The sequence below is a fragment of the Scyliorhinus torazame genome, chromosome 8 (genome assembly GCF_047496885.1).
Source record: "Scyliorhinus torazame isolate Kashiwa2021f chromosome 8, sScyTor2.1, whole genome shotgun sequence".
NCBI classification, from domain to species: Eukaryota; Metazoa; Chordata; class Chondrichthyes; order Carcharhiniformes; family Scyliorhinidae; genus Scyliorhinus; species Scyliorhinus torazame.
In genome coordinates, this window is record NC_092714.1 from 247817989 (window position 1) to 247842516 (window position 24528).

Below are 24528 nucleotides of genomic sequence, written 5' to 3' on the forward strand. Positions count from 1 at the left end.
ACAATCATCTGCAATGATCGACTATTTTCAATCAGATTGCCAAAATCATTAACCTTTCCAGTTCATCTTTTTATGAATGCTGCACTTTTTGGGGTAGATTTATTTTACCTTCATCAAGTGGGCAGTTGCCTAGTTGGGTGGATTGCCTGCCCTTTATAGAACCCCATTCTGCTTTTCATTCCATTTCATGTTTAAGCATCAAAGATCAAACACCAATGCACTATAAAGGTATAATAGAGAAAGCTCTTCAGTTATTCATACAACCTTTCATTCTCATGCTCCTCATCAATCTTCATAATTAGCCGTGCAGGTTATATTCATAAAGAGTTATTGAAGATTCAGCAAGTTCTATTAATCAAACATTCAATTTCAATAGAGGAAAGCAAACTTGAAGTAATCACTCCAAAACAGCATAATTTAGGAATACATTTTGTGAAGGATTCTTTAGTAGAAATAAAAGGACCTGTACCCTGATGCGCACTCCTCACAGACACATAAGTACTATATTATGAAAATATTATGATTTATTCCTGTTACTGAGTGTCGGAAACAAACTCCGATTCATTTTAAAGAAAACAAAACACAATCAGGGATAAACTTTAACCATGACCATATTCCAAATCTACTTTTCGCACTTTGAATTTGCCCCATTCCAATCATCTAATAATTCGAATCTTCAGCACAAAATACTCACATTGCTATGTACTTACTGTTGCTTAATTAAATTAATTGTGTAATTTGATGTGTTATCATACTACAGTGGCAAATAGCATAATTGTTATAAGTAACTGGCATTGAAAATGATTGAAACCTGTACATGTTTTGAAAGCCATGTGGACATTGCTTTTCTAAAGTGGAACACTCTATGCTGGTGAGCTTAAACTCATGGACAGGGTTTAACTCATTCCAATCTGAGTGCCAGTGAGGTTTCCAGTGTATGAATAGAACTGGCAAGGGTGTGCTTTTTTTCTCTCAGATTCAAAGCCGGAGGGTGAACGATTTGAAGGTTTTTTAAAAAAAAGGTTTACTCTATTTTAGAGTCAGTATTGTATAAATAACTTCACTAATAATAATAATCTTTATTAGTGTCACAAGTAGGCTTACATGAACACTCCAATGAAGTTACAGTGAAAATCCCCTATACGCCACATTCCAGCACCTGTTCGGGTACATAGAGGGAGAATTCAGAATGTCTAATTCACCTAACAGCACGTCTTTCAGGACTTGTGGGAGGAAACCAGAACCCCTGGAGGAAACCCACGCAGACATGGGGAGAACGTGCACAGACAGTGACCCAAACCTGGAATCGAACCTGGGTCACTGGCACTCTGAAGTGACAGTGCTAACCACTGTGCTGCCCTAAACTTCTCGGAAAATTTCAAAGTATTAAACTATGTAAAATGTGGCCCAAATTTTCAGCAAAATATCTCCCTTAGTCTCTGTGGTGAATGTATAATTACTGATAATTCACCAGTGCATTTTGTAATGTTATTAACCCTCTGGGCTCTACCTATGGGCCATTGTGTGGCTTCACCCACAGGGGATATGTTGGGGCATGTACGGGCTCCACCCCCTTTACAGGAAGTATAAGAGCAGCTGACCTGCGGGGCCGCCTTCATTGTTGTACCGGTTACAGGCAGGCTCAGTTCTAAGCTGATTAAAACCACGGTTTACTTCTCCACGTGTCTTCGAGTGAATTGATGGTCGCATCAGTCTCATAAATCTAAGGGTTCTGTCACGCGAAGAATGGGAAGAATTCTGAAAAGTGCATTTGTAAAATGGGGTAGCGAGTGTCTCCAGCCAAAGGGTTTTACTGGACGAGGGAGTGTCTGAGGCTGATACTAAACCCAAAAGTAGTAAGGCATCCTGTATAGTGCTGATTAATTCTCAGGTGCCCAACAACATCTATTGTTGTCTTTTTACACAGTGCAAATCCAGGGATCAGTGATAACAAGTCCTGCTCTCAGTCCTCCAATGTATCTGAATGCTGGGGCAGAGAGGGTTCCCAGTCCTACTTTGCAAGCTGGTGTTTACTCTTGTGTTCCATGAACCCCATCAACAGGAAAGTCAGTGCATCAACCAGCAACAACTGGGACACGAAATCGAATTAAACAGGCAGGATACAAATTCCTGAAATCAGACAGATCAAAGAAAAAAGCAATTCTTGGCTTGGGAAACTTATTTATGCAAAGGTTTGTTCTAACACCTATTCGCCCCCAGGCCAGACATACATACCAGTCAACTGCTCACCTGGATCACTGTTTTAATAGTCGATTCCTCCACTATAGTGGTACAGATCAATTCACCCGGATCAGGGAGGGCATTGGCGTACATTTCTCCCATGGTGAATATCATGGGGGTGGCTAGCAGGAAGGACAGGATCCAGATGATGGAGATCAGCTTCTTGGTGCGGCTGGTCGACATCAAGCTTTTGGCTTTGAAGGGGTGGCAGATGGCCAGGTAGCGCTCGACGCTCAGGCTGGCGATGTTGAAGGCGGTGGCATAGGTGCAGGCGTCCCGGAGGAAGTAGTAGCCCCGGCACACGGCGTCGCCGAAGGCCCAGGGGTGGTGCACCCAGATGAAGTTGTACAGCTCGATGGGCATGCACAGGAGCAGGATGAGGAGGTCGGAGAGAGCCAGGCTCGCCAGGTGGTAGTGCACGGTGCTCTGCAAGTTCTGCAGAGACTTCTTCCTCACCAGAGTGTGCACCGTGATGAAGTTTCCCAGCGAGCCCAGGACGAAGAGACCGATGTAGATCAGGGTGACGGCCACTTTGGAATACACGTCCGTGTTCACATCCAGACTGGTCAGGTTTTGGGTTGGGGATTCATCCGATTGCACATTGTCACCGTGCAGCCCAGTCAAAGCATCGCTCCTCTCCAAACTGGAGTTCAGGATAAGGCTCATTTTACCAGTCTGTCTGTGTGATTTATGATTTACTTGGCGTTGCTTCGGGAGAAATCTTGGACAAGACTGAGCGCTCAGTGTGAGCTCGGTCTCTGAGATGCACTGATTGTTGTGAAGTGAATGAGCAGCGCTTTATATATCTGATCCCCCCACACCACCCCTACGCACAGACAGACAGACAGAAATACCCCCCCCCCCCCACACACACACACACAGGTACACACAGACAGACATAAATACCCCCCTACACACACAGGTACACAGAGACAGACACATAGAACGACCCCCCCACACACACATGTATACACAGACATACATAAATACTCCCCCCCCCCTCACACACACAGGTACACAGAGACAGACATAAAAAAAACTTTCCCCCCCCTCACACACACAGGTACAGAGACAGACAGATTAAAAAATACTCCCCCCCTCACACACACACAGGTACACAGAGACAGGCACACAGACCCCCCCCCCCCCACTCACATGTATACACAGACAGAAATACCCCCCCCCCCCACACACACACAGATACACAGAGACAGACACACAGACTCCCCCCCCCCCACACAAAGGTACACGCAGACAGACACGCAGAACCCCCCCCCCCCCACACACACACACACACTCACAGGTACACACAGACAGACAGACAGAAATCCCCCCCCCCACACACACAGACAGGCAATCACACAGAAACACCCCCCCCCCCCACACACACACACACACACTCACAGGTACACACAGTCAGACAGACAGAAACACCTACACACACAGGCAGACAGACTCACAGAAACAGACAGACACACAGTTTGAAACACACACAGACAGAAACACACACACACAGGTACTGGCAGACACACAGATGCACACACAGGTGCAGGCAGACACACAGAAACACACAGACTCACACAGAAACACACAGACAGACACGGAAACGCAGACATACACCGAAACATAGGCACACAGATTGAAACACACAGACACACAGGAAGAAACACAGACAGACACACAGATAGGAACACACACACACAGAAACTCAGGCACACAGATAGAAACACACACAGAAACACACAGATAGAAACACAGACACACAGATAAAAAGTCAGAAACAGATGGAAACACACAGACAGAAACAGACGGAAACGCACACAGACACACAGATAGAAACACAGACAGAAACACAGCCACAGACAGAAATACACACATACACACAGATAGAAACACAGTCACAGACAGAAATACACACAGACACACACACACACAGATAGAAAGACAGACACAGACAAGTACCATTCCTCCCAAAGTGACACACTGTTGTGAAGGGGACCGAAACAGAAGAAATGGGAAAATTGATAAGATTCAGTTGTATTTTTTTCTTGCTGCCAATGTATTTACTGAATTGAACCTCGCCGGAGACAAGTGACAGCATCCACAATACACAGGAATGAAACGCGGTCCAGCAGGAGAATCTGCCAAGTTTTCGGGGGCTTTTGGTTTTTCATTCCCGAGGGTGGTTAACCATTTAGGTTTAATGTGCTCATCAATCTCCGACAGCTCCTAAACCCAGTCAACAGCGACCCGCGGGTGTCAGTTTGCGGCTTCATTTGACAGACTGGATAGAGTGAGAGAAAATACAATCTTCCGTCTCTGGTTAGTCCCCCAGCAATTTTCTGTTTTAAAAAATAAAAAAATCACATTTCCGACATCCGCAATATTTTTGCTATTTGTTCAGATAATACACCCCCCCCCCCCCGCTTTTTCAAAGTTACATGTTTCAGACATTGTTTGATTGTTGTTACTATTTTGTTTGTTACAATGGACAGCGTTGTGAATTGTGTCTGGAGCAACTTCACTCAGTCCACCCTCAGCTCCCCCAATGTCGGGAGCAGTTTCCACTTCGATCAGTTCACTTGTTGCAAGTTTTTATTAAAAGCCGCCGGAGATACCTAGATGTTGCAATTTGAACACTCTTTGGAAGAAAATGTGCACACTCGAACGGTGCACGGTGAAAATGTACACTGTTAAAATATACACACACTGAAAATGTGCACTGTACAAATATACACACACTGTGAAAATGTGCACTGCAAAAACATACACACTGAAAATGTGCACTGTAAAAATATACACACTGAAAATGTGCACTGTAAAAACTTACACACACTATGAAAATGTGCACTCTAAAAATATACACACACTGAAAATGTGCACCGTAAAAATATGCACACACTGTGAAAATGTGCACTGTAACAGTATACACACTGAAAATGCGCACTGTAAAAATATACACAGACTGTGAAAATGTGCACCGTAAAAATATGCACACACTGTGAAAATGTGCACTGTAACAGTATACACACTGAAAATGCGCACTGTAAAAATATACACACACTGAAAATGTGCACTGTAAAAATATACACACACTGAAAATGCACACTGTAAAAGTATACACACACTGTGAAAACATGCACTGTAAAATATACACACACAGTTAAAATGTGCACTGTAAGAATATATACACTGAAAATGTGCACTGTAAAAATTTACACACAGTGAAAATGTGCACTCTCAAAATATACACACACTGAAAATGTGCACCGTAAAAATATGCACACACTGTGAAAATGTGCACTGTAACAGTATACACACTGAAAATGCACACTGTAAAAATATACACAGACTGTGAAAATGTGCACTGTACAAATATACACACACTGTGAAAATGTGCACTGTAAAAATATACACACACTGAAAATGCGCATTGTAAAAATATACACACACTGTGAAAATGTGCACTGCAAAAATATACACACTGAAAATGTGCACTGTAAAAATATACACACTGAAAATGTGCACTGTAAAAACTTACACACACTGAAAATGTGCACTCTAAAAATATACACACACTGAAAATGTGCACCGTAAAAGTATGTACACACTGTGAAAATGTGCACTGTAACAGTATACACACTGAAAATGCGCACTGTAAAAATAGACACAGACTGAAAATGTGCACTGTAAAAATATACACACACTAAAAATGCGCACTGTAAAAGTATACACGCACTGAAAATGTGCACTGTAAAAATAGACACACTGAAAATGCGCACTGTAAAAATATACGCAGACTGCGAAAATGTGCACTGTAAAAATATACACACACTAAAAATGCGCACTGTAAAAGTATACACACACTGAAAATGCGCACTGTAAAAATATACACACACTGAAAATGTGCACTGTAAAAATATACACACTGAAAATGAGCACTGTAAAAATATGCACACACTGTGAAAATGTGCACTGTAACAGTATACACACTGAAAATGAGCACTGTAAAAAGACACACACTGTGAAAACGTGCACTGTAAAATAATACACCCTGTAAATGTTGGATTGGATTGGATTGGATTTGTTTATTGTCACGTGTACCGAGGTACAGTGAAAAGTATTTTTCTGTGAGCAGCTCAACAGATCATTAAGTACATGGGAAGAAAAGGGAATAAAAGAAAATACATAATAGGGCAATACAAGGTATACAATGTAACTACATAAGCACCGGCATTGGATGAAGCATACAGGGTGTAGTGTTAATGAGGTCAGTCCGTAAGAGGGTCATTTAGGAGTCTGGTAACAGCGGGTAAGAAGCTGCTTTTGAGTCTGTTCGTTCGTGTTCTCAGACTTCTGTATCTCCTGCCCGATGGAAGAAGTTGGAAGACTGAGTAAGCAGGGTGGAAGGGGTCTTTGATTATGCTGCCCGCTTTCCCCAGGCAGCGGGATGTGTAGATGGAGTCAATGGATGGGAGGCAGGTTTGTGTGATGGACTGGGGAAGTATAGGCGCTGTTGTGCTTTCTTGGTGGTAGCGTCGACGTGGGTGGACCAGGACAGATTTTTGGAGACGTGTATCCCTAGGAATTTGAAACTGCGAACCATCTCCACCTCGGCCCCGTTGATGCTGACAGGGGTGTGTACAGTATTTTTCTTCCTGAAGTCAATGACCAGCTCTTTAGGTTTGCTGGCATTGAGGGAGAGATTGTTGTCGCTGCAGCACTCCACTAGGTTCTCAATCTCCCTCCTGTATTCTGACTCGTCGTTATTCGAGATCCGGTCCACAATGGTCGTATCATCAGCAAACTTGGAGGTGGAGTTGGAACCAAATTTTGCCATGCAGTCGTGTGTGTACAGGGAGTAGAGTAGGGGGCTAAGTACGCAGCCTTATGGGGCTCTGGTATTGAGGACTATTGTGGAGGAGGTGTTGTTGTTAATTGTTACTGATTGTGGTCCGTTGGTCAGAAAATCGAGGATCCAGTTGCAGAGTGGGGAGCCAAGTCCTAGGTTTTGGAGCTTTGATATGAGCTTGGCTGGGATTATGGTGTTGAAGGCGGAGTTGTAATCAATAAATAGGAGTCTGATGTAGGAGTCCTTGTTGTCGAGATGCTCTAGGGATGAGTGTAGAGCCAGGGAAATGGCGTCTGCTATGGACCGGTTGCGACGGTATGTGAATTGCAGTGGATCATGGTGTTCTGGGAGTATGGAGGTGATGCTCTTCATGATCAACCTCTCGAAGCACTTCATTACGACTGAAGTCAGGGCCACTGGTCGGTAGTCATTGAGGCACGTTGCCTGGTTCTTCTTTGGCACTGGTATGATGGTGGTCTTCCTGAAGCAGGTGGGGACCTCGGAGTGGAGTAGGGACAGGTTAAAGATGTCTGGGAACATCTCTGCCAGCTGCTCCGCGCAGGCTCTGAGTACACGACCAGGGATCCCATCTGGGCCCGTCGCCTTCCGAGGGTTCACTTTCAGGAAGGCCGATCTGACTTCGGAAGCTGTGATGGTAGGTATGGGTGAGTTATGGGCTGCTGGGGCACTCGACAACGGATTGTCGGTTACCTGCTCGAACCAAGCATAGAATGCATTGAGTTCATCGGGGAGGGGTGCGCTGCTGCTGGAGATACTGCTCGGCTTCGCTTTGTAGCCCGTTATGTTACTTAGTCCTTGCCACAATCGCCGAGAGTCTGTCTGTGTCTCTATCTTGGTTTGATATTCTCTCTCGGCATCTCAGATGGCTTTGCGGTGGTCATACCTGGATTTCTTGTATAGATCAGGGTCGTCTGACTTGAACGCCTCAGATCTGTCCTTCAGTAGGGAGTCAATCTCGCGATTGAGCCATGGTTTCCGGTTGGGGAACGTACGTACTGCTTTCTTTGGCACGCATTCATCCACACATTTGCTGATGAAGTCTGTGACGGTGGTGGCATACTCATTTAAGTTGGTCGCTGAGTTCTTAAATATGGACCAGTCCACTGTCTCTAAGCAGTCACGTAAGAGCTCTTCTGTTTCATTGGACCAGCACTGCCCTGTAAGAATATACACACACTGTGAAAATGTGTACTGTAAAAATATACACACACTGAAAATGTGCACTGTAAAAATATACACCCACTGTGAAAATGTGCACTGTAAAAGTATACACACACTGTGAAAATGTGCACTGTAAAATTATACACACAGTGAAAATGTGCACTGTAAAAATATACACACACTGAACATATGCACTGTAAAAATATACACACACTGTGAAAATGTGCACAGTAAAAGTATACACACACTGTGAAAATTCGCACTGTAAAAATATACACACTGAAAATGTGCACTGTAAACATATACACACACTGAAAATGTGCACTGTAAAAACATACACACTGAAAACATGCGCTGTAAAAACATACACACTGAAAACATGCGCTGTAAAAATAGACACACACTGAAAATGTGCACTGTAAAAATAAACACACACTGAAAATGTGCACTGTAAAAATATACGGCCACTGTGAAAATGTGCACTGTAAAAATACACACACTGAAAATGTGCACTGTAAAAATATTCACACACTGTGAAAATATTCACTGTAAAAATATTCACACACTGTGAAAATGTGCACTGTAAAAATACACACACTGAAAATGCGCACTTTAAAAGTATACACACACTGAAAATGTGCACTATAAAAATATACGCCCACTGTGAAAATGTGCACTGTAAAAATACACACACTGAAAATGTGCACTGTAAAAATATTCACACACTGTGAAAATATTCACTGTAAAAATATTCACACACTGTGAAAATGTGCACTGTAAAAATATACACACTGAAAATGTGCTTTGTAAAAATATACACACACTGAAAATGTGCACTGTAAAAATATACACCCACTGAAAATGTGCATTGTAAAAATATACACACACTGTGAAAATGTGCACTGTAAAAATATACACACTGAAAATGTGCTTTGTAAAAATATACACACACTGAAAATGTGCACTGTAAAAATATACACCCACTGAAAATGTGCATTGTAAAAATATACACACTGAAAATGTGCACTGTAATAATATACACACACTGAAAATGTGCACTGTAAAAATATACGCACACTGAAAATGCGCACTGTAAAATATACACACACTGTGAAAATGTACACTGGAAAAATATACACACACTGAAAATGTGCATTGTAAAAATATACACACACTGAAAATGTGCATTGTAAAAATATACGCACACTGAAAATGTGCACTGTAAAATATACACACTGGAAATGTGCACTGTAAAATATACACACGCTGAAAACGCGGACTGTAAAATATACACACATTGAAAATGCGCACTGTAAAAATATACACACACTGAAAATGTGCACTGTAATAATATACACACACTGAAAATGTCCACTGTAAAATATACACTCACTGAAAATGCGCATTGTAAAAATATGCACACACTATGAAAATGTGCACTGGAAATGAACAAAGTTGCGAGTTGTCATGTGAACACTTAAATGCGACTTCCGGTTGCGACTATGCGGAGGTAAGTCGCACGTTCGGCAGCTCCCTCTTGGAACGGACTTTTGGTCTCTTTTCAGGGCCCCCAACGGCATTTTTTCGACATTTCCCGGAGTGAAAAGAAGACTGCAACATTCCCCCGACAGTGTATGGCTTGCACCAGGAGCGGGACGACTAAAAAAGTGGTGGTGAAGCCAAAGAAAGTGCGAGGGAAGAAGAGCAAGATGGCGGCGGGCGGGGACCAGGCAGCGTGGGCGCAGGAGCAGCAGGAGGTTATCCAGCGCTGCTTCAGGGAGCTCAAAGCGGACCTGCTGGAGCCGATGAAGGCTTCTATTGATAAGCTGCTGGAGACCCAGACGGCCCAGGGGGTGGCGATCCGCGAGGTCCGACAAAAGATCTCAGATAACGAGGACGAGATCTTGGGCCTAGCGGCAAAGGTGGAGGCGCCCGAGGCGCTCCACAAGAAATGGCAGGAACGGTTCGAGGAGATGGAGAATCGGTCGAGGCGGAAGAATCTACGGATCCTGGGCCTCCCGGAGGGGCTGGAGGGGTCGGACATGGGGGCCTATGTGGGCACCATGTTAAACTCGCTGATGGGAGTGGCGTCCTTCCAGGGGCCCCTGGAGCTGGAAGGGGCCCATAGAGTGCTGGCGAGGAGGCCCAAGGCTAACGCGGTGTTGGTGCGGTTTCATCGGTTTGTTGATCGGGAGTGCGTACTCAGGTGGGCCAAGAAAGAGAGGAGCAGCAGGTGGGAGAATGCAGAGGTTCGAGTATATCAGGACTGGAGCGCGGAGTTGGCGAAGAGGGCCGGGTACAACCGGGTGAAGGCGGTGCTGCACAGGAAGGGGTGAAGTTTGGCATGCTGCAGCCGGCGCGTCTGTGGGTCACCTACAAGGACCGGCACCATTATTTTGAGTCCCCGGAGGAGGCGTGGGCCTTTGTTCAGACCGAGAAGCTGGACACAAACTGAGGGTCGGGATGGGGGGTCGGGCGTGGGGATGGTCGTGGATTGCTATTGTGTTACATTCTGAGGGAGGGGTTCTTTGTTCTTGTTCAGTTTTGGTTCAGTGTGGGTGGTTAAGGTGGGTTGGGCACTGTTTTGGTTGGGTCAGTCGGGTGGGCTCTTGGAGGGGAGCAAGTAATTGGAGTAGGGGGTGGATGGCCGGTAGTGGGGATGGGTGCCCGCAGGGGAGGGTGAGGCCCGAGTCGGGGGTGAGGGGACTGGGCCTGTAAAAGGAGCTGCGACAGAGGAAGCGGGGCCGGGCAGGTGGAAAGCGCGGGCTTTTTCCCGTGCTGAAGGCTGGAGGGGGCGGGGCCGTGGCGGGGCTGGAAGGGGGAGGCGGAGAGCCTGCTGGTGGGTAATGGAGGGGGGGGAAGTCCCACAATGGGAGGAGTCAAAGGAGAGGCGGAAGCGGCCGGGGTCAGCAGGAGTCAGCTGACTTGCGGGAGTGCAATGGGGGGAGCAATGCAGCTAGGAGGGGTCCCAGCTGGGTGAGTGGGGAGGTGGGGGGGGGGGGTGGGGGGGAACCGGGTTGCTGCTGGTATGGTCAAGGTGGAGCTGGAGCAAGTATAGGGTGTTGGGACGGGGGTCTGCCGCCGTGGGGAACGGTCGGGCGTGGGGCGCGGGCGCGTGGCTGGCCGAGTAGGGGATATGGCTAGTCGGCGGGGGAGGGGGCGGGTAGCCCCCTGATCCGGCTGATAACCTGAAACGTAAGGGGGCTGAATGGGCCAGTTAAGCAGGCCCGGGTGTTCGCGCACCTGAACCGGCTGTAGGCGGATGTGGTTATGCTCCAGGAGACACACCTGAAGGTGGCAGACCAGGTAAGATTGAGGAAGGGTTGGGTAGGCCAGGTGTTTCATTCGGGGCTGGATGCCAAAAATCGGGGGGGTGGCGATCTTGGTGGGAAAGAGGGTGTCGTTCGAGGCGTCGAGCATTGTGACAGACAATGGCGGCAGGTATGTCGGCAGGTATGTAATGGTAATTGGTAAGCTGCAAGGGGAAAGGGTGGTGCTGGTCAACGTGTACGCCCCGAACTGGGACGATGCGGGTTTTATGCGGCGCATGTTGGGTCGGATCCCGGACTTGGAAGTGGGGGGCCTGATAATGGGGGGGGGACTTTAACACGGTGTTGGATCTGGCACTGGATCGCTCCAGGTCTAGGACGGGTAGGAGGCTTGCGGCGGCTAAAGTGCTGAGGGGGTTTATGGACCAGATGGGAGAGGTGGACCCTTGGAGATTTGCAAGGCCGGGGGCTCGGGAATTTTCATTCTTCTCGCACGTTCATAAGGCCTATTCCCGGATCGACTTTTTTGTTATGAGCAGGGCGCCGATTGCGAAAGTAGAGGATACCGAGTACTCGGCGATAGCCATTTCGGATCACGCCCCGCATTAGAGCTGGGGGAGGAGAGGGACCAGCGCCCGTTGTGGTGCTTGGAGGTGGGGCTGTTGGTGGACGAGGATGTGAGCGAGCGGGTCTGAGGAAGCACAGAGAGATACCTGGAGGCCAACGATAACGGGGAGGTCCGAGTAGGGATGGTCTGGGAGGCGCTGAAGGTGGTGGTTAAGGGAGATCTGATCTCCATTAGGGCCCACAAGGAGAGGAGAGAGCAGAGGGAGAGGGAGAGGCTGGAGGGGGAGATGATGAGGGTAGACAGGAGGTATACGGAGGTGCTGGACGAGGGACTGTTGAGGGAGAGGCGTAGCCTCCAGGCCGAATTCGACCTGTTGACCACCAGGAAGGTGGAGGCGCAGTGGAGAAAGGCCCAGGGGGTGATTTATGAATATGGGGAAAAGGCAAGTCGGATGCTGGCGCATTAGCATCGGAAGCGGGACGCAGCTAGGGAGATCGGGGGAGTTAAGGATAGGGGGGGGCGGGGAGTGTGGTGAGGAGTGGGGTTGGCATCAATGGGCTCTTCAGGGACTTTTATGAGGAACTGTATCGGTCCAAGCCCCCACTGGAGGAGGGAGGGATGGGCCGCTTTCTGGACCAACTGAAGTTCCCGAAGGTGGAGGAGGGACTGGTGGCGGGATTAGGGGCCCCGATTGGGTTGGAGGAGCTGGCCAAAGGGATAGGGAGCATGCAGTCGGGGAAGGCACTGGGGCCGGACGGTTTCCCGGTCGAATTTTACAAAAAATATGTGGACCTGTTGGGCCTGTTGCTGGTTAGGACCTTCAATGAGGCAAGGGAGGGGGGGGGGGGGGCGGGGGTGTTGCCCCCGACGATGTCCCAGGCACTGATCTCCTTGATCCTGAAGCGGGACAAGGATCCCCTGCAGTATGGGTCTTACAGGCCGATTTCATTGTTAAATGTAGATGCTAAGGTGCTGGCGAAGGTCTAAGCCACGAGAATTGAGGATTGTGTGCCACAGGTCATCCATGTAGACCAGACGGGGTTCGTGAAGGGGAGGCAGTTGAACGCGAATGTGCAGAGGCTCCTGAATGTTATTATGATGCCGGCGAGGGAGAGGGAGGCGGAGATAGTGGCGGCGATGGTCGCTGAGAAGGCCTTCGATAGGGTAGAGTGGGGGTACTTGTGGGAGGTGCTGAAGAGGTTCGGGTTTGGGGAGGGATTCGTCAGGTGGGTTCGGCTGTTGTACGTGGTCCCGATGGCGAGTGTGGCCACGAACAAGAGGAGGCCTGAGTACTTTCGGTTGCATCGAGGGATGAGGCAGGGGTGTCCCTTGTCCCCCCTGCTCTTCGCGCTGGTGATTGAACCCCTGACTATTGCACTGAGGGAGTCGAGGAACTGGAAGGGGCTGGTGCGGGGTGGGGAGGAGCATAGGGTGTTGCTCTATGCGGACGACTTGCTGCTATATGTGGCGGACCGATGGGGGGAATGCCGGAGGTAATGAGCATCCTCAGGGAGTTCGGGATTTCTCAGGGTACAAGCTCAACATGGGGAAGAGCGAGTTGTTCGTGGTTCACCCAGGGGACCAGGAGAGGGGGATTGGCGAGCTCCCACTAAAAAGGGCGGAGAGGAGCCTCAGGTATTTGGCGGTCCAGGTGGCCAAGAGCTGGGTGGCCCTGCATAGACTTAATTTCACGAGGCTGGTGGAGAAAATGGAGGAGGAGTTTAAGAGGTGGGACGCGTTGCCGCTGTCCCTGGCGGGTAGGGTGCAGTCAGTTAAGATGACGGTGCTCCCAAGGTTTTTATTCCTGTTCCAGTGCCTCCTCATTCTTATCCCGAAGGCCTTCTTTAGGCGGGTCAACAGGAGTATAACGGGGTTTGTGTGGGCGCGAGGGACTCCGAGGGTGCGAAGGGTGTTCCTGGAGCGGAGTAGTGATGGGGGGGGGGGGGGCTGGCACTGCCCAACCTCTGTGGGTACTACTGGGCCGCCAATGCGGCGATGGTGCGCAAGTGGGTGATGGAGGGGGAGGGGGCGGCATGGAAGAGGCTGGAGACGGCATCTTTTGAGGGTACGAGTCTGGAGGCGCTAGCAACGGCGCCGCTGCCACTCCCTCCAAGGAGGTATACCATGAGCCCGGTGGTGGCGGCTGCCCTCAAAATCTGGGCGCAGTGGAGGCAGCACAGGGGGGAAGAAGGGGGAACCACCGGTTTGTCCCAGGGAGAATAGATGGAGGGTTTTCAGGGTGGCACAGGGCAGGGCTAAGAAGGTTGGGGGACCTGTTTGTGGATGGGAAGTCCGCGAGCCTGGGTGAGCTTGGAGGAGAAGTACGGGTTCCCCCCGGGAAACGCCTTTAGGTATCTACAGGTAAGGGCGTTTCCCAGGCGGCAAGTGGTGGAATTCCCGCTGCTGCCGCCACGCACGGTACAGGACAGGGTGCTCTCGGGGGCGTGGGTTGGAGAGGGGAAGATTTTGGCAACCTACCAGGTGATGCAGGAGGAAGAGGACGCCTCGATGGAGGTGTTGAAAGGTAGGTGGGAGGAGGAGTTGGGGGAGGAGATTGAGGAGGGGACGTGGGCAGATGCCCTAGGGAGGGTGAACTCTTCCTCTTTGTGCGCGAGGCTCAGCCTCATACAGTTTAAGGTGCTGCACAGGGCACACATGACTGGGGCAAGGATGAGCCGGTTTTTTTGGGGTGTGGACAGGTGTGTTAGGTGCTCAGGGAGCCCAGCACACCACACCCATATGTTCTGGGCATGCCCAGCGCTGGCGGCGTGGTTCCCGCCACTCCATCCCGCCGGGGCCCCCCGCCCCGCCGGGTAGGGGAGAATCCCAGCCCAGTTCTGGAGGAAGTCGGATCGGTTGGCTAACTGGCAACCCAGTGGGCTGGCCGGGGATAATGTTCTGCCTGACAACAGTCAGTGATCGGTTCCTGTGTGATGCTTTCTAAGAGAACAGGGCAGAAGTGTTTAGAGTTGGAAGGAGAAGGGACACACGCTCTCTCTCTTTCTTCCTGAACTGAGAGGATTGTTTTATTGTTCTAAAATCAGTGAAATGCCTGGCACATCTTTGCTGTAAACTTGAAATGATCCCGAATCGGCAGAGAAAGTAGACAATCTTGCTAGAGAAAACCACCACAAGGCTAGAAGGACGAAGTACCAAAACAAAAGCCTGAACTTCAGAAAGACATTGACTGGAAGTCATCCCAGTGCATCAAAGTTCCTTCATCCTTTTATTTTATTAATATTTTCTTTACATTTCAACCACCCTTTCCCCTATGTATTGTTTGTCTGTCTCTGTGTATATGTGTGTAGAGAGTGGAAGTATTTAGGAAGGCGGGTTGGAAAAGGGTGTAAGATTTTCTCTCCATTTAATTATAATACTGCACATAATAAAAGGTTACTTGTGTTAAAGTTACAAACCTGGTTACTGCAGTTTATTGGGCTCAGCTGAGGACCTCGAATATTTTAAGTGAAATCTAATTTCAGTTGTGTTGCAACTCCGGGTCAAGGGGGGCTGGAATTGACCAGGGTGCCGTGACAGTTATATGTCTGCCCAATTCTATGTCATTGAGAGCAGTCTTGAAATATGCACTGTAGTTCCTTTCAATGCCACTGCTTTCAAAAGGAGAAGAAAATCAGGCTGAGTTCCCACAACCGGTCCCTATTCAACTAGTCATATTGGAAAATATGTACATGTGCACCTTGGGTGCGGACTGGATTAGAAATTGCTGCAGTAGCCTTCAAAAATCAAATCGGTTTCCAATGCCTGCTATCTAGTCTCACAGAGGGCGAATGGTTACTGGTTGAACCATTTTTGGTATACTTGAAACCATGTCTAATTGAGTCTCTGATGGAAGAGTGGCACAGAATTGTGGAAATGAGCATTATGCAAGCTTCTATTTTTGGCGATGCAATTTATTTTTCTTCTGTAGGTAGCTTATTTACACCGTGACATTGTAATATAGCCTCTTTGCATTATCAGTAACAATGTCTGTCATTCTTCATTTAACATGCAACAGTAATTTCCTCAGTTTAAGGTAAATTCATTGAACTGCTTATCTCATTAAATAACCCACTGATCTAATAGTGGCATGATTTCCTTTTTCCTGGACGGATGCTACATTGATGCATTTTGTACAAAAGACCTCCAAAACAGCAAACCATTCCTAGTCAGAGCACCCAAAGGTATTTCTTCTGGATGATAAAATTAACTAAATCACACTTGAAATAATTCCACGTATCATGTTACATTTATTTACACAAATGTTCTTTAATCAGGCTAATTGTTCTTTTAGAAATGTCAAAGAAATAAAGATGATAGAGTAGAATTTAAACAAATGTTATTAAACTATGTGTGAGCAATACATTCTCAGGAAGGTATTAAAACAGCCCAAAACAGGATTAGCTTTAACTGCACCGTTCTTAGTGTGGCACAAAATGGTTGCATTACTGAAGACACATTTGCACCAGTCATTTTCTCATCATGCAGTTGGAGTGTCAATTACTTGGTCTGTTTAAACAAGTACCAAAACAATCTCCTCAGAGTGTTAATGGATGTTTTATTGGGGGATGGAAGTGAACCAGTGACAATACATGGCATGACACACATATTGAAGAATCGGGCTTGTCTCCAGAATATTTAGTGCAATTGCATCAGGTTTATACAACAAAATATTAAAGAGAGAGATTTACATTTATACAGATATAGAAATTAGAAATATAAATGATATCAGAAGGTGCCACCTCTCTGCCAAGCTAGGAATTTAAAGGTCTTTTTGCAAGTGCAAACATAAAATAAATCCTCTAGATTAAATAGAACTGGAAGGCAATGTAATTCTATTTTTTATTTAATGAGAAAAAGAGCATAATTCACAATGAAATGTAAATATAGATTGGATCATTTAATTCTTTGTTAATCCATTCATTACATATGAAGGTGAAAAAAAATCTGAATTTGTGATGTTTGGCAGGAACGAGCCAGAGATATTTATGTTTAGACGATCAAAGAAATGTGTGCAGTTTTTCTCTCCAGATCTCTTGAGATTATTTCAGTGACATTCTTGTTTACTTTAATAATTCGGATAAACTATAACATCCACTGAAGCAAATATTTATTGTGTAGGTGACCAAGGAGTATCCGATAGCAAGTCCTTAAATATTGTTGCTAAGAAACTTAAAGCACCCAGCTGTAAAAGCCTGCAAATTTTCTACTGACAACATAGCTGGAAGCATCTGGCTATGAGTATTGGATTGGAATGAGCAGATGGAAAAGCTTTCTGGGAATTGAAATATTAACAATTTAGAGGCAGAGTTAGAATGCTGTGAAAGATGTTCTTCACTCTCAAATGTTCTTCACCCAGCATCAGTTGACCATCTCAAATTACCTTTGAGAAGGTGGTGATGAGACACCTTCTTGAGGCGCTGCAGTCCATGTGGTGTTAGGGAGGGAGTTCCAGGATTTTGACCCAGTGGCAGTGAAAGAACAGCAACACATTTCTGAGTCAGGATGGTGTGTGGTTTGGAGGAGAGGTTTTTGGTGGTGGCATTCCTGTGCATCTGCCGCCTTTGTCCTCTGGGTAGCAGAAGTCATGGGTTTGGAAGGTTCTGTTGAAGGAGCCATGGTGAGTTCCTGCAATGCATCTTGTAGATGCCGCACACGGCTGGCACTGTGATTAGTGGGGGAGGGATTCAATGTCGAAGGTGGTCTATGGGGTGCCAATTGAGTGGGATGATTTGTCCTGGATGGTGTCAAGTTTCCCGAAAGTCATTAGAGATACATCCATCCAGGGAAGTGGTAGATGTTCTATCATACTCCTGACTTGTGCCTTGTTTATTTGGACAGGCTTTGGGGAGCCAGGTGGTGAGTTACTTGCAACAGGATTTACAAACTCTGACCAGGGGCGACATTCTCCGACCCCCCGCCGGGTCGGAGAATCGCTGGGGGCTGGCGTGAATCCCGCCCCCGCCGGTTGCCGAAGTCTCCGGCACCGGATATTCGGCGGGGGCGGGAATCATGCCGCGCCAGTTGGCGGGCCCCCTGCTCGATTCTCCGGCCCGGATGGGCCGAAGTCCCGCCGATAAATTGCCATTTCGGGAGAATTTCGCCGCATATCTCTTACACTCTCTTATGACAAAATGTTTTTTTTAAAAATATTTTTATTCTACTTTTTCGCATTTTCTCCCAAATTTGCACCCACCAACAATAAACAATAAGCAGTAACGAATATAATATCAATCCCCATATCAACAACAATCCCATCCTCCTACCAAACCCCCAAACAACTGCCCGCATGTTAACATACACAAATAACAAAAGGGAATCAGGAATCACCCATAATCACCATTAACACACACAACCCCCCTGCCCCCAATCCTCCTGCCCCCAACCCTCCCAACACCTGCCCCCAACTAATTTTCAATGTTATCCAATTCTTGAAAGTGCATAATGAATAACACCCATGAATTGTCGAACCCCTTCATCCTTCCCCTCAGTTCAAATTTAACCTTCTCAAGAGTCAAGTATTCCAACAGGTCCATCGGCCACACCAGGGCACAGGGTGGAGAGGTTGCTCTCCACCCTATCAGGATCCTCTTTTGGGCGATCAACGAGGCAAAGGCTACAACATCTGCCTCCGCACCCGTTTCCAACCCCGGTCGGTCCGACACCCCGAATATGGCCTCCTGAGAGCCTGGGTCCAGTTTCACGTGCACCACTTTAGAGATTACCCTAAAAACCTCCTTCCAGTAATCCTCCAGCTTTGGACAGGACCAAAGCATATGAACGTGATTTGTGCCCCCTCCCCGCAACGTTCACACACATCTTCTACCCCCTCAAAGAGCCGACTCATCCTCGCCATTGTGAGGTGTGCTCTATATACCACCTTCAGCTGTACCCCAACCTCGCTCGCGAGGTGGAGGCATTCACTCTCTGGAACACCTCACACCAGAAACCCTCCTCCATAACCTCTCCCAACTCTTCCTCCCATATTGCTTTGATCCCTTCCAGTGGTGCATTCTCCTCTTCTAAAATAGCCCCATAAACCGCCGACACTACCCCCTTCTCCAGTCCCCTATCGTCAGCACCTCCTCTAACAATGTGGAGGCCTGCTCTATCAGGAAGCTCTGTATCTCCTTCCTGGCAAAATCTCGAACCTGCATGTGTCTAAATATTTCCCCCTGCTCCAGCGCATACTTCGCTCCCAGCTCCTTCAATCCTACAAACCAACCCCCAAGAAACAAATCTTTTAGTGACTTAATTCCCTTCTCCTCCCATTTCTGAAAATTGCCGTCCCATTTCCCTGGTTTGGCGATATGTTATGCAGCATATTAATTTATAGCGTCACGGCTGGACATATATTACGATATATACGCACACACATCTGTACAGACAGAGTGAACATCTGGAAAATAATACTTTTGGTAAGCAAAGGCCTACAACAGCGACTATGTTAAGTTTCTGAAAGACACAAGCTGCTTTATGGAGACGCAGAGTCGAGAGCTCTCAGAGACAATGACTAAAATAAGCTCAGATTGTAACCAGAGAGAGGTTCTCGTGACACTGCTGCTGGGTGAAATATACTGGATGTTAACGAATAGAGGTTGCCACAGGGACAGAAGGGGCAAGTACTTAACCCTCCATCGCTCTTCTGAAAACTCTCTCGTCCTAGCTGAATGGCTTGAGGTTTGAAACCCCGCCAGAGATCTCATTGCTGGAAACCTAGATGTTGTAAAGGAGGATTTCAAATCTACACCACTATCTGCAAGAGAAAACAATCAACTGGCCACCACTGCAGAGTGACTGTTCCAACGAGAAACCCCAATATCAGCAAGCTTCGAGGGACGTGACCCCTTTAGTTGCAAACCAAAATCCAGACAACCTGTGAATAATTATTTTCTGACTTTTTACTTGGCTAATTTATAAGATCTGATCGTCTGTTAAGTTTTACCTCTTTTTTGCATGCTTGGCAGAGGGAGAGGATGGTATGTGTGTATATTTTTGCATGAGTGGGAAGTTCAGTATATTTGTACATTTTTTTCAACCTTTTTGTTCATAATTTCTGCATCTTTACCTGGATGAGCTTTAATAATCAAACAATCTCTTTATTGGCCAATTTAAGAAATCTGGTTGGCTTATTTCTTGCACAGAGCTGTACACATTTAAGTAAATATATTGAATGGGTTAGATCACCTCCTTCAGAATTCAAACATTTGTTGTAACCAACTCAGGAGTGGGATAAAGAAAGGAGTCACCGCTCCCAATTTAGTCATAACAGATATTTGGGCACTTATGTTTGGCATTTGAACACTTAAAACGAACAAGAGTAATTGGAAATGGGAACATAGAACATAGAAAATAAAGCACAGAACAGGCCCTTCAGCCCACGATGTTGTGCCGAACCTTTGTCCTCGATTAATCAGAGATTATCATTGAATTTACAGTGCAGAAGGAGGCCATTCGGCCCTTTGAGTCTGCACCGGTTCTTGGAAAGAGCACCCTACCCAAACTCAACACCTCCACCCAACACCAAGGGCAATTTTGGACATTAAGGGCAATTTATCATTGGCCAATTCACCTAACCGGCACATCCTTGGACTGTGGGAGGAAACCGGAGCACCCGGAGGAAACCCACGCAGACACGGGGAGGAGGCGCAGACTCCGCACAGACAGCGACCCAAGCCGGAATCGAACTCAGGACCCCGGAGCTGTGAAGCAATTGTGCTATCCACAATGCTACCGTGCTGCCCTTAAGAACAAATAAATCTACACTATATCATTTTACCGTAATCCATGTACCTATCCAATAGCTGCTTGAACGTCCCTAATGTTTCCGACTCAACTACTTCCACAGGCAGTGCATTCCATCCCCCACTACTCTCTGGGTAAAGAACCTACCTCTGATATCCCTCTTATATCTTCCACCTTTCACCTTAAATTTATGTCCCCTTGTAATGGTTTGTTCCACCCGGGGAAAAAGTCTCTGACTGTCTACTCTATCTATTCCCCATATCATCTTATAAACCTCTATCAAGTCGCCCCTCATCCTTCTCCGTTCTAATGAGAAAAGGCCTAGCACCCTCAACCTTTCCTCGTAAGACCTACTCTCCATTCCAGGCAACATCCTGGTAAATCTTCTTTGCACCTTTTCCAAAGCTTCCACATCCTTCCTAAAATGAGGCGACCAGAACTGTACACAGTACTCCAAATGTGGCCTTACCAAAGTTTTGTACAGCTGCATCATCACCTCACGGCTCTTAAATTCAATCCCTCTGTTAATGAACGCGAGCACACCATAGGCCTTCTTCACAGCTCTATCCACTTGAGTGGCAACTTTCAAAGATGTATGAACATAGACCCCAAGATCTCTCTGCTCCTCCACATTGCCAAGAACTCTACCGTTAACCCTGTATTCCGCATTCATATTTGTCCTATCGGTTAGCCAATTCGTTATCCAACTGGCCAAATTTCCCACTATCCCATGCCTCCTTACTTTCTGCATAAGCCTACCATGGGGAACCTTATCAAATGCCTTACTAAAATCCATGTACACTACATCCACTGCTTTACCTTCATCCACATGCTTGGTCACCTCCTCAAAGAATTCAATAAGACTTGTAAGGCAAGACCTACCCCTCACAAATCCGTGCTGACTATCCCTAATCAAGCAGTGTCTTTCCAGATGCTCAGAAATCCTATCCTTCAGTACCCTTTCCATTACTTTGCCGACCACTGAAGTAAGACTAACTGGCCTGTAATTCCCAGGGTTATCCCTAGTCCCTTTTGTGAACAGGGGCACGATATTCGCCACTCTCCAATCTCCTGGTACCACCCCTGTTGACAGTGAGGACGAAAAGATCATTGCCAACGGCTCTGCAATTTCATCTCTTGCTTCCCATAGAATCCTTGGATATATCCCGTCAGGCCCGGGGGACTTGTCTATCCTCAAGTTTTTCAAAATGCCCAACACATCTTCCTTCCTAACAGGTATTTCCTCGAGTTTACTAATCTGTTTCACACTGTCCTCTCCAACAATATCGCCCCTCTAGGGGAACTAAATGATCCCCTAGTGTAAGGTTTCGGGCAATTCGGCCCTTTTGGAAAAACTCAGAGACTGTAAACTGACTTTTCAGCCAAGATAACAGAACCAGTTTTCCCAGCAGGCTTGGCCCGCTGAGCTGAGTAGGGACATAAGTACATAAATATTTACAAACACCCCCCTAGGAGCTACAAGGAAGAAGGAGCCAGACAACAAGATAACATCAAGACACAGACAAAGGGGCACGGGAATACACAGGAGGCTTGCATGCAAGCAGGACAATGGGATGGTCATAGCCCCATGCAAATGTAAATGACCTGGCCTCCACCAGAGCAGAATCCAATTAACACCCCATCAACATAGCGAGGTGAGAATAGCAGCCATCTCCGGAGCAGCTGGAAGACACTGAAATTCTCCACAGAAGAGCCTAACCTCGTTAAACTAGAAATCAGACTGTCTGAGTCCAGCATATTGCGCTGGAAAAGCCCCTAGAAAATCAGCGGTAGAGAAAAACCAAGTTGGAGGCGGACCTGGGGGAGGTACTCCAATCTTGACAGGAGCTACCGGCAGAAACTCACTGGGAGGAGGGGGGCGGAGCCAGCGCCAAATTCAAATCGCGCAGGTCTGAAAAAACCAAGTTGGAGGCGGACCTGGGGGAGGTACTCCAAGCTTGACAGAAGCTGCCGGCAGAAAAACCAAGTTGGAGGCGGACCTGGGGGAGGTACTCCAAGCTTGACAGAAGCTGCCGGCAGAAACTCACTGAAAGAAGGGGGCGGAGCCAGCGCCAAATTCAAATCGCGCAGGTCTGCCTAGCTGGAAGAAGCGGACCTGCAAGGAATACCCGGAAACATACAGCTCTGACCGGCTCAAAGGGGGCGGGACCAGCGGGAACTTTAAAACTTACCTTTTTCAATGCAAAAGGGGCTGGCCGATCACAGAACAAAGCCAGGTAAAGCAATATAAAAGGGGCTGTGTTTTCAATTGGGGGTCTCTTCGTTCTTGGCTCGACCTCTGCACCCCTGACTTGACCTCTGCAGCCTGTGACCGTAAGTACTCTGCAGCAGCTTGCGAAACTCCCTTGACTTTAATAGTGGTTGAGGCTTTGGGGAAGGGAACTTGTTTTGTGCCTTGTGATATTGCTAAAACCTGTGTAATCATAAGAATTTTCGTTGTGTCCGCTATATTACCTTTGAATAGACTTAGTTGTATTAGAGCATAAGATTTTATTGTGTTTCTTCTGTTGATGATTTTGACCTGGGTTTTACAATAAACCTTGATTTGATGATAATTGGAGTCGTTTAAATTCTTCAATCCTTCACCAGCGATCTCTGACCAAGTCATTGTTAAAATACTCCTCACCTTAATTCCGGGTTCAAGAATCGAGGGTCATCTTGAGCGATTCACTCAGGACAGACTGCTGGTTAGGAAATAAACAGCAGTGTCCTATTCTCTCTCTTGGGAAAGCTACTCTAGTGGAGTAGGAACCGGGTGGGTGTTGCCCCACCGGCAAGAGAGAGAGTCACCTGGGTATTGGTAGGGGTCTGGAGATCTGTGTGATATAAGTCTCAGGCTGTCGGTTAGGAATAAACGGCAGGCTTGAATCAGAGCTCTCTTCAGTGGAAGTGTCCCAGTGCGACATCCCCTGGCCTCTGAAGTTTCAGTGCCAGCTGGAGAGAGACACACACAGACATCCAAACCCCAGATATCGGCCCAGTAGTGGAGTAGCGGAGATGGCACCCTCTACAATGGCGAGTCAGGCAGGAGCCCGGTGGTTTGGAGTATGTGACTTGGCAGAGGGGGTGAGGGAACGAAGCAAAATGGAGGAGAGAATATCCTCGTATTTGTGGCAAAAGGTCAACCTCACCAAACCTTGGGTTTCAGAATTAATCAATGCGGAGCAACCGGTAATGGCAGCGGCTGCATGGACAGAAAGCAAGGCGCACAAAAGGCACTTGGAGAAGGCAGTTTGGCTGGTTTGCCTGTCCGAGCAGGTAGTCAAGACAGAGGATAGGGTCGAAGAGTTAGAGCAGGAGTTGAGAGAAGTGAGGGCCAGCGCAGGGGACAGCGCTAGCGCAGCGGAACGACTGCGGGAGGGATTGGCAGAAATTAAACAGGACAGCGCGAGTGTAGCGGAACGACTGCGGGAAGAAATGGCAGAAATGAAACAGGAAAGCGAGTCTAACCGGTGTGAGAAGGACTATCTCCACTGCCAGATAGTGGAGGGTAAAGAAAAGGAACGGAGGCTCCAGGAACTCTATGCTCGGAGTACAGAGCAGTGTAGGAAGCTGGAGGGGAAGTTCCGGGACATCCAGGCAGCATACCGAGTGGCTCGCGAGGAAGTAGGGGACTGTGCCCATGGGCCGTGCCAGGCACGAATAACGGAGTT

The 24528-nt window shown here is 47.4% G+C and overlaps 1 protein-coding gene across 1 annotated transcript in view; it reads right to left on the reverse strand.

The window, feature by feature from the left end:
* ntsr1 (neurotensin receptor 1 (high affinity)) overlaps positions 1–2989 on the reverse strand; it is a 149697-nt gene extending 146708 nt beyond the window's left edge. Inside the window, exon 1 of the mRNA XM_072515063.1 lies at positions 2251–2989. Coding sequence (XP_072371164.1) covers positions 2251–2907 — 657 coding nt within the window. The 5' untranslated portion in view covers positions 2908–2989. The remainder of the gene's footprint in view (positions 1–2250) is intronic.
* Between the last annotated feature and the right edge of the window lie 21539 nt (positions 2990–24528).